The following is a 15,386-nucleotide window of genomic DNA, read 5'->3' as shown; positions in this document are numbered from 1 at the left end:
AGCTCATTCCACATCTTTTCTCCATCATTTGATTCTTGGAATGTATCTTGGAGTCTCATATATAAGGCAGGGCAACACTGGCTTGAGCTGAGGTTTGATGTTTCATTAGTGGATTCTGAAGCTTCTGCCCAACCCCCTTCTGTCCTGTAGCCTGGAGATACTACCTGAAGCTGGCTGGACTCATTCCTCTCCTGCCCTGAAGTAGGGACCATCCTATTGGCCTCCATTCAGGTACCCCCACTTAGAGAGATCCTAAAGTCAGCAGGCAAAGGGTCTGTGGGTATCTGCAGCTAGTGGTGGTTCTCCATACACAGAAAGGAAGTGGATCCTGCCCCAGGCACCAGCCTGGAGGGGTAAGGGTGGCCATAGGGGCTACTCAACTTGGCAACCAACATCTGCACAGCAAGCTTTGAAAGAGGACACACAGCTGCCACTCACTGGGGCACCAAGAACAGAAATGCCCACATCCCCTTTCCACACACATCCTGCATCTAGCCCACCTAAGCTGTCACCTGCCACTTGCTATCCAGGGCCCTTGACTTCACTCTCCTCCCTACTAGTCATATCTCCTCACTGGGCCCCCACTCACAGTAGGAAGGTTTTGACCCTTAGAGGCTTTGCCTTCTAACAAAGCTGGCAAGTCAGGGATATCTTGGGGTTGTCTGGAGCCCAGGAAATACCTGCTACATAGTGGTAGATGCCTCTGTACCCTTCGACCCCTTGCCCCCTGCCTAATGGAACTCCTGGATATCAGTCCAACAAAAGGTGGCCATGCAGAGGTGAACAGGGTGCCAGGCAGCTGGAATCCAGAGGTGTCCAACTTAGGAACCAATCACCAAAGCCCAAGGTACACTGTGCTGGTTGGATTTCTTGCCAACTTGATACAAGCCAGCATTGTCTGGAAAGAGGAAACCTCATTTGAGAAAGTGTTTCCATCGAATTGGCCTGTGGGATATTTTCTTGATTAATGATTGATGCGGGAGGGCCCAGCCAAATGCGGGAGTGCCATCCCTAGGAAAACAGTCCAGAGTAGCATTCCTTAGAAAGCAGGCTGAGTAAGCCATGGGGAGCAAGCCAGTGAACAGCACTCCTCTGTGCTCTTTGCTGCAGTTCCTGCCTTGGCTTCCTATACTAAATAATATTTATCATAGCAATAGAAACCTAAGACATACACAGTGTAGCAGAGGTCTGCAGACTTCACCCCCGGAGGGACGCAGTCTCCACTGCTGTGCTTAACCTGTGCTGTCCCTTACGAGATGACCCACACAGGGGTCTCTTTACCCTGGAAGGATGTTCTTGGTGGCCAGAGTGTAAGGAGAGTCTCCTAGTGGACACCTACAAATGGGCTGCAGACAGTCCCAGAGGCTGGCTAGCCACAGGGCTGAGGTCACACGTACTCGGGAGGAATCTTGGCCAGATGGCTGGCAGCTAGGGCCATTTGGGCAGAGTTGGCAGCCATCCCGGACCTAACGGGCTGCCTTATGAGCCCCTACACAACTTTTCACCAATATTTTTCCAATAAAAAAGCAGTTAGATACTAGTCACAGCCCTGAGAAGGAGCCATCTGTCTGCCCACTCCTGAGCCTGCAGCCAGAACTCCCTGCACTGGCAGCTGCCATAGTAGAGTGTAGCTCTGGTGGGTGGAGGTGCACAGCTGTCTGCGCAGGGCCAATAGAGCCTGTGGGATGCTGAGCTTCAGGAGACAGAGAAGTAAAACATCTATAACAAAGAACTTGTCTAGTGTCTGCATCCTGACCTACAGTAGAGCTCCAGGCTTGTCCCTGGGGGAGGGACACTGAGTACCAGAGTACTAGGCTCAGGTCCTGTCTACAGGACCACCCTATCTGTGTGAATTGTCCAGCTCCACCAGCATGCCCAGGCTCCCCTTCCTGCTACTACAGGGCTAAGCCTATCTGAGTCATTGCCAAGGCTCCTATACAATAAACTTACTGTGCACCCCCCACCCCGCCCCCACCCCCAGTCACCTCACTCCAGGGTCTCTCTATGACCCTGGCTGTCCTGGAATACACTATGCAGACCATACCAGGATGGGCTCAAACTCACAGATCTGTCTGCCTCTCCTAGCCACCACTTGTCAGCGACCCTGTTCACTGCTTCCAGGCCACATGTACCAGGGAATGTGAATCAGTGCTGTGAAAAGCCCAGAGATCCCTGTGAATATGGCTGCTGGCAGGCTCCCTCCTTCCCAAGTTCCAGGATCCCCTGTGAATATGGCTGCTGGCAGACTCTCTCCCTCCCTCCCAAGTTCTTGCTGCATTGAAAAAAGAGACATGCCACCTCAGAAACACCTCAGTAGGGAACTTGGCCTTGGCAAAGCTACGCCCAAGAGTGACACAGGATCCTGCCACCTGAGATTTAGCATTGTGAGGAGGGAGGTACAGGTCTGGACCCTGATTCACAGCCCCTAAACTCAGGATCTCAGTATCCAGGAAGTCAGCATCTTTCTTGTGGCAGGGGTTGAGAGGTCTGGGCTATGATCTGTACCTGTGGTATTGGAGGTACTAGGGAGGATACAGCTCCCATGTGAAGCCCTTTGCTATACAGAGCCATCGGGGATGGTAGCCTCAGGAGTGACAAGAAATGGCAATCATGATTGCTACAGGATAGCGACTTCGCTGTAGTTCAGGTGTGTAAATAGATCATCACAGAGAGACGCTCATGGAAAGAGCAATCTGAGTTAACAAAGCAGATGTGTAACCTGTCCCAAGGACCCATTGCTCCCTTAAAAAAATCCCCAAAGCAGCAGGTCACTCACTCTGCTGGCTTCTGTGTCCCTTATGTATGCCAGTTCAACTCCACTAAGACCAACTACAGTGGCAAAACAGAGACACTGTGGAATGGGACAGGTGCTACCCTGGCTTATTCCTCTTGTTCAGAGGGATGCGACTGAAGGCGACAGGGGTGCTCTTCCACTCTCCTCGGCAACTACCCCTCCCCAGGGCCCCACTTCACCCCTCCAGGGTAGACCTCTCTGAAGACCCTCAGATGGCTGATGGATTTGTTTCCTCTAAAAGACAGGATGAAGGAACAGAAGTTTGAAACCCCTTCCTGTTTTCTTCCTATCCCATATGCTCTGAGCAGCTCTGGATTACAGAGAGAACTTTTTCCTGAAGTTTGCTTTATACCAAGGGCCCTGCAGGCTGAGCACTTCCCTAGGTGCTTCCTAATATCTGTATAAGACCTCTGTCAGTGAAGGAGGCAGCAACTCTAGACGGGAGGGCACAGCTCTTATCTTCCCCATAAGTCTCCCACCCTGAGCCCCAGTGGCTCCTTGTGGACTTACTGATCTCCAGGGCTTTTTTTCCAGACATGTTTTGTTCAAGGGACCTGTGAGGAAAGCCTGCACTGCAGAGGAACACAGTGGAGGCAGCACAGGGTCTTGAAACCTCATGATACAGGCATGTAGCCGCCAGAGCCAGCATGGCCTGATCCTGGGTCCTGTTAATGTACCTTCAACAATTTGGGGTCAGTTGAGTTGAACCTGCTGAAACCTACCAAGAGGTCGGGCAGACATGGCTCCATGGAGCCCTACACTACAAACAAAGTATGCATTAGCAGGCACCAAACACCCTTAGTGCACCCTGAAGATCCACATATATAAAACCCTTTCCATAAAAACTTGCCTCAAACCAAAGTCCAAGCACAACTTCTATCCCCCTCCCACGCCCTGTATCTGGAACACACTTCCCTCTGTGTCCTCTCCTCTATATTTGGGATTGCCATATCCAATCCCATATCCAACCCCATATCCAAATAAAGGCTAGGCCTTTATTTGCTCAGAGGCCAAGGCCAGTAAGACAGGACCCTGAATCTGCTGCCCCTACCCACTTGATAAGTGTGACTTCTGCTAAGCCCCTTCCCTCCTATGTCCTGAGATCCCTTAACCATCTGTGATAAAGTGCTATCTGGAGGACTCCAGAACCCAGGGAGGCCCTGAGCAGTGGTGGTGGTAACAAGTTACTCCAACACTCGGCGCTGAGCAGCACAGACCCTGGATTAACGGGGATGCTCTGTTCTAAGAGTAGAAGGCAATAGTGACCAACAGCCCCCACCTCACCTCCCTGGAGGTGCCTGCTGCTGCTCAGCAAAAGCCCTGCTACCCTCCTTGAGGCCAGCCAGTGCCTAGGGTGACCTCCATCAGTGTTTCAACAATGGCTGCCTATTTGAGGTCTACTGTTGGGATGCCTAAGTCACTGTCATGGCAAGCACCCCCAGCCAGGGAGAAGCTTCCTACACTGCCTATCTAATAGACAGAACTCTTCCTAGCTTTCAGGGCCTGCCCTGCTTTAGGGAAGGTTGGTGGAGTGGGTATCCCAGGTCAGTCCATAAGAAAGGGAGGAGAAGCCAGGCTCACCTTGTCATCCACGCCACTCTCACTGTCGCACTGTGGGAGAGAGGGGGGGAGAGAGGGAGGGAGGGAGGGAGGGAGAGAGAGAGAGAGAGAGAGAGAGAGAGAGAGAGAGAGAGAGAGAGAGAGAGGAGTCAACGCCTTCCATATTACCAGAGTCACAAGGCTACAGGGTCCAGGTGCACATTCCCAGCTTTATCTCAATGGGAAGGAAGGGGGACAGGGGAAAGGTATAACAAAGCTGGCTTGCCTCAGGGTACGTAGATTCCAATTCCCTAGGGCCAGGCCAGACTCTGGAGCTTCTGAATGCCAGGTGATTTGGGGAATGTACAGGGAGCTTTTCCCAGTTCAGATGAATTCAACGATCCCAGGAAATCCCCAGGGTCTCACCCCATGTTGAGTTTTTGTGAGGAGAGCCCAGGTTGAAAGAGCATCTCCCCCTACCCCCCCTCCCACTCTCACTGCCAGGCAACAGCAGCAACAGCTGCTCTACGCCCAGATGAGATGGGGTACAGAAGAGACAAGTGGTACCACAAAGGCCCATGAAGCAGCGATAGTGACACAATGCTCCTTCTCCTGGTCTGAACACAGGAATTTAACTGGAGATGGCAGCATCCCATCCAGCTGCTCTGGCCTCTGGAGAAGAGCATACTTAAGCTGTGTAGCCTTGACAAGTCCCTTAACCTCTCAGTGCCTCAGTCTATGCTTCTGCAAAGCAGGGACAACAGCTTCTCTTGGTGGGAATGTAAGGGGTAAAGGAAGTGAGTGGCCTTCAGTTTTTGGACTTGCCTGAGAAACCCAGGGTGGAGCTCAGGGCAGTCAGACTGTAAGAGATCCATTTGTGAGTTAATTCAGGATTGTGACAATCAAGAAAACAAATCTTTATTTACTGTTTTCAGAAAGCAGATTTGAAAAGAATCACTGCTAGAGAACAATGCAGGTTCCTCTGAGACAGAAAGGGGGAAAACTCGCTAGCAACTGCGATTATGATACATGCACATCAAATAAATTATATGGCTTAAAATAAATCTCCTCTGAGACACATGAGATGGAGATTGGGCTATAGTCAGACATGTGTGGTGCTAGCTTTATAAGTTGTACTCAACTTGATTACTACACATCATCAAATTATACTGCCTTCCACTGCCCTAATTGAAGGCCATAATGTCTTCAATGACAAAGTTTAGAGTTAAATTAAAATGTGTTCACCAGTCGCTCATTGCAGCTGGAGCTCTACTCCAGCTCAAGGACAACCCGCCAGACAGCTGGGATGGGCATGTGGGGGTTTTCTGAGGCTGGTGGGCTTCACAACTGCAGCTCATGGATCCCTCCATTCACCCATGCAGTGTGGGTCATGCATGGCCAGGGTGAGCAGGGACCAGGACTCTGGATGCTAAGCCATGGGCGGGCATCATTTCCTAGACCAGTGGCTCTCAAACTTCCTAAAGCTGCAACCATTTAATACAATTTCTCATGTCATGGTTACCCCAAACTATAAAATTATTTCATTGCCACTTCATAACCATAATTTTGCTACTGTTAGGAACTGTGATCTAAATATCTGATATGCAGGATATCTGGTATGAGACCTCCAAAAGGGTAGTCAACGACTGTCCTAGAGTAAGGAAGACTCGTGTGGCGCTTCAGCTGTGCACACGGCCAGGCCCCTCCCCAGATCCAAGCTTCACTGGCCTGTCTCAGCAGGCACTCAGCAAGGACTATGCCTGGACCCTTCAAAACCTTGGCACCCCTCTCACTGGGAGGTAGGCAAGATCTGGTGATATAGCATATAACAGGGTCTGTGTTATAAAGGAGAGTTTGCAAATGAGGGCCTGATTGTGGAGGAAGGAGGGGTGACCAGACAGAGCTCGGGAAATAGGAGATGAAATCATGGAGCTGAGTGGAACCTGAATATGCCAGGACATTCTAGTGCCTCTGCAATAGTACAGGGCAAATGCCATGAGCAGCCCTTCAAGGCAGTCTTTTGCCAGGTCACTGAGCACTGAGACAGATGTGTGTAGGTAGAGTGGAGGTAGGACGGGACTGACAGTCCCTCCCTCTTACCTTGCTGCCTGGGTCTCTTACCATCAAACCTCGTTGTTAAACTGTCAGTGCAGCAGGTCAGAGCCCTGCGTGGCATGTTTGTCAGTGGGGCAGCTGGACGACAACTGAATCGTCTGTGAGCATTACCCTCTGCTCCTTCTTCAGCACCAGAGCCCACCTGCACCCGATCTATGGCCAGAACAGCAATTCACAGACCTAGACTGGTCACAGACTGTGCCATGGCTTTAAGATCTGAAGCCAGACCAGCAGGGCTGAGCAGCAGAACCAGACGAAGGGCAGCTTATGGTGTCTGCCAAGTGAGAGGACCCTCCAGAAGATACAGGAGAGGCTGCCCAGATCTTATAATTGTTAGACAGTGCTGTATCATCAGCCATATGTAGACCGCACCATAAACACAGTCATGTGATTAAGTACCACTGACTTAACATTTAACTGCAATGGAGTTAGAATTTAATCAGGACAAGGTGGGGAAAAGAGATATACCCACCTTCTGAAAGCAGCCTAAGCCATGTTCAGGAGCTGGACAGCTGGTATGATAAATGTGTGATGGTATAGTAATAAGACCATCACCATCATTACTACTTCTCCCATCCCCATCACCACTCTGATGGGTAATCCTGTGAACTTGACAGGATTTGGAAACACCTAGGAAACATACTTCCAAGCATGTCTCTGAGGATAATTCCAAAGAGGTTTCATGAAGGTTGTAAAACTCACCCTCAATACAGGTGACACCATCCCATTATCTAGGGTGCTAGACTAAGAGAAAAGGAAAAACTGAGCTAAATACTATCATTCTTCTCTCTGCTTCTTGCTACTTTCTGAACCATGATGGACTGGTTCCTCTTAATTGTGAGCTCAAATAAATTCTTTTGTAATTTGTTTTTGCCAAGTACGCTGTCATAGGTTACAAAAAATAACTAAAAACACCCTGGAACCAAGAAGTGGGACTATTGCTGTGACAGGCCCATGCTATAACAGGCCTTTAGAATGGGCTTGTGGGAGGGTTGTGCAAGAGTCTGAAGCTATAGGCTAGAGAAGGCATAGAATGGTTTAAGCAGAACTTAATGGGCCATTTTGGTAGGAGTCTGGAAGACTAGAATGCCAAAAGAAAAAAAGCTTAGCTTAGTAAAAGCTAGGCTCATTCAGAGAACAACAGGCCTTTACTAGAAACTGGGCTAGCAACTAAGGCGGGATGAGACAGGAACTCGCTCTCTTTCAGTCTGAGGATTTATTTCTTAGAGGTAAGAGCTCTCTAGTGGCTTCGCTGCTTTGCTTTTCTGATCTTCAGGTTGAACCCCAATACCTGTCTCTGGGTTTTTATGATTTGTGCTACATTTGGCACTCAACGTTTGGAGTATGAGTTCTCAAAAATTCGTGAATTTGAGAGGAGTTGTATAGGCCAGAGCTGCACATGGGCTCCAGCCCCACCTGGCTAGGCTCCCTCCCCCCAGCCTCTGATCTAGTTTGGGATTATATCATTGCAGCCTTCAGAAAGCCCCCAACACACGTGCTTTTTCTGAACAAGCCCCTTTGTGTTTTTCAGAAAGCTGGTTCTCTCCACTGTAGGTTGTAGACTCTCCCTGAAACCCTTCTCGGGCTGCTGCCAAACTAGGTAGCTGTCTTGAATTCCAGTCAGGCGTTTACTGTTCCACACAGCAGCAATAAGCCTCACACCCTCATCAACATCATTGGTAGATTTAGTAAGACAATTGAGAATTCTTAAAGTGAGGAATTAGTTCAAAAAGAGAGTTTTTCCCACATTAAAAAATGGAAAAAAAACATTATAATGGAGGGATTTGGGTCTCTATATAATAATACATTAGACAGTTTTAAAATGGAATGATTAAATGAGAGGATATCTAATTTAAGTGAGATTTATGTAATGTCAATTGTAAACATTATCATTTTTGTCTTATCACTAAAAAAGCTGGTTAATCTGAGTGCTAAGATACAGGCCTTAGAAAAACATAATAAAACAGATCACAGAAGAATTTAATAGAGAGCCAATTTCAGCATTGCATTATAAGACTAGAGAGGAATAGTCGGGCAGTGGTGGCGCATGCCTCTAATCCCAGCACTCAGGAGGCAGAGGCAGGAGGATCTCTGTGAGTTCGAGAGAGCAAGTTCCAGGACAGGCTCTAAAACTACAGCAAAACCTTGTTTCAAAAAACAAAAATAAATGAACAAAACAAACAAAAACAATAGAGAGGAACAGCCCAAAGTTTTCAGAAAAACAACCTTATTATATCCAGTAGCCTTAAGGTAACCAAATGGCAGACGCTCTGTCACAGCTAACTGGGCTCCTGTGCCAATGTTAGATTTAAGGAGATTCAAGGAAGCAAAAGTTTCATATGGCATGCATTCATTTATTGTGAAGCAAATGTTAAACTCATGGTCAGTTTGTAATAGAATTATCCCTAAAGACTGGATAAAATTGGTTAAGGGTGTTTTAGAGCCTGGTCCGCAATTACAAAGGAGTACCTGGTTCAGAGAAGAGGCTAAGGTTATTGAACAGCAGAGTAAAGCTAGAGGTAGGGAAATCTCCCAAGACCAACTTCTTAGAGAAGGAGACTATGTTACTATAGAAAGGCAGGCTCTATGTGATGACCACACCCTGGGTTTATACCACGCAGCTTTGAACACTTGGGACAGAATTGGAGAAATAGGAAAGAAAATAGAGACATTTACTAAAGTTATACAGGGCCCAATGGAAGCCTTACAAAGATTGACTTCAGCAGTAAATAGAATGATACAAAATTCAGAAGCTAGACAAAGAATAATTCAACCTTTGGCTTTGTGAATTCAAGGCCAGCCTGGTCTACAAGAGCTAGTTCCAGGACAGGTACCAAAGCTACAAAGAGATACCCTGTCTCGAAAAAAATGCCAATTCACTATGCAGAAGAATAATTAGACTGTTAAACATAAGGTCAGCACCTTTGTTTTTTTTTTTTTTTCGTTTTTTGTTTTGTTTTGGTTTTTCGAGACAGGGTTTCTCTGTGGTTTTGGAGCCTGTCCTGGAACTAGCTCTTGTAGACCAGGCTGGTCTCAAACTCACAGAGATCCACCTGCCTCTGCCTCCCGAGTGCTGGGATTAAAGGCGTGTGCCACCACCGCCTGGCAAGGTCAGCACCTTTGGATGAATGAATCGGAGATACAATTAATATTGAATCTCATGAACATGATGATGCATGGATAGGAGAAGTGATTTCCAGAGGTGTGAGGAAAATCAAAATGTCAAATGTTATAACTATGGCAAACAAGGTCACCTTAAAAGGGATTATAGATAGGGCTTTCCTAGAAACAATGTTTTTCTAAGAATAATCCATTCAGAATGCCCTTCCTTTCTATATTATGTGGAAGATGTGGCAAAGGCAGGCATTGGACTAATGAATATTCATGGTAATCTTTTGCTGACAATTAATCAAAAATTTTCTTTTCAGGATCCCCTAAAGATGCCATTGCCCCCAGATAGCAGGAAGTAAATTTAAGAATATGACACCCACATTCCCAAGAGGTAGGGTGAGTGGTTTTTGATTGTTCAATAGGTTATGGATATTAATTATTGTTTAGGGGGATTGGTTACAAGTTGTTATTAGTAATGGTCAGGAAAAAGCTAAACAATGGAAATTAGATTCAAGGTTCTTCTTTTGAAAAGAAAAAAAGAGGGATATAATATGATAAGATAAAAAGGTAGAGTATTGAATCTACTTTTATTTTTTTAAATATTTATTTATTTATTATGTATACAATATTCTGTCTGTGTGTATGTCTACAGGCCAGAAGAGGGCACCAGACCTCATTCCAGATAGTTGTGAGCCACCATGTGGTTGCTGGGAATTGAACTCAGGACCTTTGGAAGAGCAGGCAATGCTCTTAACCACTGAGCCATCTCTCCAGCCCCCTTGAATCTACTTTTAAAAAGCAACTACCAGTTTTAAATGTTTTGCATTGTATTGGATTTTTGTATATTGTATACAAATTTTATATATTGATAAAAGTTTGAGATTAATTTTGTTAAAACATACTGTAATACATTTCTACTCTTGTTCAAAGTATTGTACTTACACAACTCATTTAAAAATGCAATGTAAATTTCTAGTCCTTGGAAATTATTATTACCAACTGTTTAGGATAATAAGGAAATGCAGGTTAATAGTTAATCACCTATTACAATTGAACTTGTAGTCACATTAGGTATGTTTTCAAGGTCAAACAAAGGTATATTTTAGGTAAACATGTCATTTCAAACACTTCAGAGATCTACAGAATATGGCATTTAAGATGTTTTAATAACATAGGTTTCTTTTTTTTTTTAATGATAATGAGACATGGTGCTCCTGGAAGCACCAATCTACTTCAGAGAAGATGATGGGCAGCAAAACAAAACAAAACAAAACAAAACCTCCATATGGAGTTTACTTTCTTTGTGGCAAAAGTAAGCCACTGGGCAAGAAAGTGCCCTTGCCTTGACTGCTGACAGTATGCTGTCCTAATGGAACAAGCAGGACACAAAAGAGAGTGACTGCCAAACTCTGCCCAGACAAGGTAGGACAGTCCTTCAAAAACCCTGCTTCATAGAAAAGTCTGTCAGATATTCTAGGCCTCTCGGCCAAAGGTGTATGCCCCATCACTGCAGAGGACCTCTGGGTGACTGTCCAGGCAGCCAGATGTTTCTGTCATATCTCACATTTTTTTGGAAGTCACTTGCTTACACTTCCTGCTTATTCAGTTAATATTATTTCCTTCTCAGGTTTCTGAGGTAGTTGAAAATTAGATAGCTATAGTTTTCATTGTTTATGAGCTCAGAAAAGAAATTCACTAAAGAAATGTAAAGTATATAAGGTTGAAAGCTATCAAAAGATAGTTATGGATGGTAATGCAAGCTACGATAGAAAGTAAATTAGGTACAAGACTTTGGACTCATCAAGATAGGATAGATATGGAGTATTTTCTCTGAATTTGTCAAACGCAAATGGACTAGACATTGTTGATGTATTTATTGCCTGTACATTGTATATAGTTACTGTACTTATTATAAATGGTTTCTTATATTAGTTATAGCCTTTTTAAAAATTTTAGAGAAGGGGAAATATAGTGATATTTTATTTATGTTTTATAAATAAAGCTTACCTGAAGCCCAGAAGGTAAAATTAAGCCACTAGAGGCCAGGTAGTGGTGTCACAGACATTTAATCCCAGGATTTGGGAGACAGAGGTAGATGGACCTCTGTGAGTTCAAAACCACCCTGGGCTACACAAGATCAATGTAGAAACAGATCCAGATGGTGGTGGATCACACCATTAATCCCATTACTAGGGAGTCATGTGCCTTTAATCCCAGCACAAGAGAGGCATATAAGGTGGGATGTGACAGGAACTCAGTCTCTTTCAGTCTGAGGATTTCTTAGAGGTAAGAGCTCTCCAATGGCTGGCTGCTTTGCTTTTCTGAACTTTAGGTTGAACCCCATTATCTGTCTCTGGGTTTTTATGATCCATGCTATAAGCAACTATTTGTTACATCTTGGCAAAGAATCTGTTTGCATTTTGTCCATGTCCTAAGAACTTCAGTGAGGGTGATTTAAAACACAAAAGAATTCATTTGGTGGGGGAAATTTCAAGCGGTGGCATGGTTACTGCCCTTACTCAGGTCTGCAGTGACAGACAACAGCAAATGCAGTGGAAAGATACAGAAGATGCACAGTTTGGCTAGGAAGGTGTTTGAATTCATTTAAAGTTGCAGATCAGGAAGCATAGAGAAAATAGCTGTAATTTTTTTTAAGAGACTAGTATCATAAGAAGAAACCTCCTTAATGGGGAGATGGTGAAGTTGGTAAATCGCTTGCCACACAAACATAGAGACTTAAAGGTTGAGTGAAAAGCCAAGCATGGCGGCATGTACTTATAATCAGCACTGGGGATGTGGGGGAGCCAGTCTAGCTAATCAACGAATCTTGAGCAACTTTTGAGATGGACTAAATGCATTTTGCAGTGACTAAACATGCCACTTTAGGACCAAGAGTAGAATGCTGAGTTTGGGTTTCAAGTTCATACGGAATGAGAGCAAGACAATTAAAGTTAACCTAACGGGATTCAGAACTGCTAGGTGATATACTTTAGAATGGGTTTTCCTCCCTGAATGTGAGCAGTACAATCCCATGATTTTATATTATTTATTACTTTGTTTTTGGAGTGCGGGTCGAGACAGGGTTTCTTTGGGTAGCCTTGGTTATTTGGAACTATAGACCAGGCTTGCCTTGAACTCAAGAGATCCACCTGCCTCTACCTCCCGAGTGCTGGGATTAAAGTCATGTGCCACCAATACCTGGCGTTTTTTTTTTTTTAAGACATGGCCTCTCTAAATATCCCTGGTTGTCCTGTAGCTCACTATGTAGACCAGGCTGGCCTCAAACTCACAGAGATCTACTCACCTCTGCCTCCTAAGCACTGGAGTTAAAGGTGTGCAGTACCACTCAGTTAAATAAACCCTTCTTTAAGTAGAATGTGCTAGGTATTTTACCTATTGAAGCTCCTTCCCTCCCTGTTATCTACTCACCTTTGCAGCCATTCCCTACACGGACTGACCTGACAGTTTTCCTATCACTCAGGCTTTCCTACACCGCTGCCTGCTGGGGTGGGAACTTCTTGTCACAGAGACACAAGTCAGCATGGTTAAGGCAGGAGCAGCACTGTCCTTTCTGTGTGAACTCTTACAACAATATTCACCGCTGTCTCACCACTGAAAAGAATGAAAATTCATGAGGACCTTGTAGCCAGAGTTACTCCACCATGTTGAGCAAGGAGGAGGGACAGAAAGAAACAGGAGGCAGGCCTCCCCAAATTCCCACAGGTCACCATACCTGAGCCAAAGGAGGGCTGCAGGAGGCTTAGACAGTGCCAAGTGTAGGTTGGGTTTCTGCCCAGTTACCATGCAAGAGCTGCTGTAAGATATTACTTCAGGGCACAAGGAGGCCTGGTCCTGCTGACCAGCTGAAAGATGTTCCAATGAGAGGCCCAAGGAGATACAAATGAAGCAGAATAAAGGAACCAGAACATTAGAAGATGCAGGTTTAAGGCCATAGTGTGCACAAGAAAGTCTCAGGATAGTCTATTGAGCCTGGCTCAAGAATGGGGTAAGGTCTCAGCTACAAGGATATTGAGCACCAAAGGTGCCACTCAGCTGTAGAGAGGTTGCCTGAGGCATGTACAGGTAGCATAACATACAGGTGTTCCACTGGCTCCTGCTGACCTGGTATATTCAGTGCATGTGGCAACTTTATGGTAGGCATGAACCCTCGGATATATGCACATGTATCTTAGCATTAGTGCTGTATGCCTGAGTGTACCGTAGGAGATGATGAAGCTAGGCTTCACACACAATTCTTGGCACTCTGCTTCTCTCCTTAACTCCTCTCTGGATCCTGTGAGGGTGATCAAGTGCCATGCCACTAACTGGGCTAAGGCTCCTCTGTCCTGGGCCTCCAGCACTTGAATTCCAGCTCTCACACAGGTTTAGTGGGAGCAGCCTGAGAAGAATTGGGCAAGGGAATGAAGACTCCACAGCCCAGTCTAGGAAATGCATTGTCTCTGCAGGTATGGAGTGGGAAGAGGCTCAGCTCCATCTATGTATGTTCTGATTAGCAATCCAGCTAAAATAAGGAGCCAAGAGTTAATGTGGACTGCCCTTATGGGACTCTGGGTGACTAGTGAGGAGGTCACATGTTGACCTCAGCACTGAAAAGTTCTTATGACCAGACTGGGATTAATTTGTGGAGTCACTGCTCACTTTTATGTTCACCTCTGAGAATAAGTCAGTGAAATTCCTTCCCATCCCCACTTAGATGAAGTGAGTCGGCAGGTCGGAGAATCTACCCCATGCAGCCAGATCATCAACTTCCCCATGGCTGCTTTGAGTCCTTAGGGAACAGGCACCCCACAACTTTATGGCTGGTTCCATAAACTTCTTTTCCACTTGTGTCTTGCTTGGAGCCCTTGTACTTGATGGATCACTAAGGACAAGGGTACAGAGTTGGGGGGGGGTGTGTGCTAGGATGTAAGGTAGGAGTTGTGGCCACTCTATGCTTAGTTGTCCATTTCAAAGAAGAATTGGAGGCTTAGAGGCTAAAGGACCTGCTGTGGCTAGTCAGCCAGCAGAGGCTGGGAACAGAGTTTGGGGCCCAGAACCAGGTTCTAGGTTCAGTCCAGTAGAGGCACATATAGGACTGGTAACAGTTAGTTTAGGGTAAAGCCAGGCAATTTGAGCATTGCTATCCAGTTCCCACATGCTACAGCCAAGGTGATGGCCAATCAGAGACAAGAAGGTGCTAGGCTGAACATCCCTGCCCAAAATGATTTCCCTGTACTCCAGACTATAGAAGACAGCTGTCTCTTGGACCTCCATTCAATGCTTGCAATGGAAGGTCTTGTGATGCACACAACAGACCCAACCTCAGAGGGAAGGTCAGTCATGGGAGACTGAGCATGTACTGCTGAAAGGAGTAGAGACAGGCTGCTATGGGACAATGGTCTTGCACACTGTAAAGAATTGTCACTTGTATTGGTTTAATAAAATGCTGATTGGCCAGTAGCCAGGCAGGAAGTATAGGCAGAGCAAACCAGAACAGGAGAATTCTGGGAAGAGGAAAGGCTCAGTCTGCCAAACACAAGAGAAAGCAAGATGAGAATGCTTCACTGATAAAAGATTAGCCACGTGGCTAACACAGACAAGAATTATGGGTTAATTTAAGATGTAAGAGTTAATAAAAAGCCCGAGCTAATAGGCCAACCAGTTTAATTAATATAGACCTCTGTGTGTTTCTTTGGGACTGAATGGCTGCAGGACCAGGCAGGACAGAAACCTCTGTCAACAACAGGCAAGGGGAAAGACCTGGGGAGGCTACAGAGAGAGATATGGCTGGAAAGGTGAGAAGGGTAGGAGGTGGCCAAGATCAAAG

General features: G+C 45.8%; 1 protein-coding gene across 11 annotated transcripts in view; it reads right to left on the bottom strand.

Moving 5' to 3' along the window:
• Positions 1 to 15,386, bottom strand: part of Fbrsl1 (fibrosin like 1) — a 78,614-nt gene that overhangs the window by 24,067 nt on the left and 39,161 nt on the right. For 8 of the 11 annotated variants that reach the window (XM_075981074.1, XM_075981131.1, XM_075981121.1 and 5 more), the window contains one exon: positions 4,376 to 4,405. The exons of the other annotated variants lie outside the window; for them this stretch is intronic. In XM_075981074.1, the coding sequence (XP_075837189.1) occupies positions 4,376 to 4,405 (30 nt within the window). The remainder of the gene's footprint in view (positions 1 to 4,375; positions 4,406 to 15,386) is intronic. 11 annotated transcript variants of the gene reach the window in all.

This window comes from Microtus pennsylvanicus, chromosome 1, assembly GCF_037038515.1.
Source record: "Microtus pennsylvanicus isolate mMicPen1 chromosome 1, mMicPen1.hap1, whole genome shotgun sequence".
Classification (NCBI taxonomy): domain Eukaryota; kingdom Metazoa; phylum Chordata; class Mammalia; order Rodentia; family Cricetidae; genus Microtus; species Microtus pennsylvanicus.
This window is presented reverse-complemented; position numbering and strand designations above follow the sequence as displayed.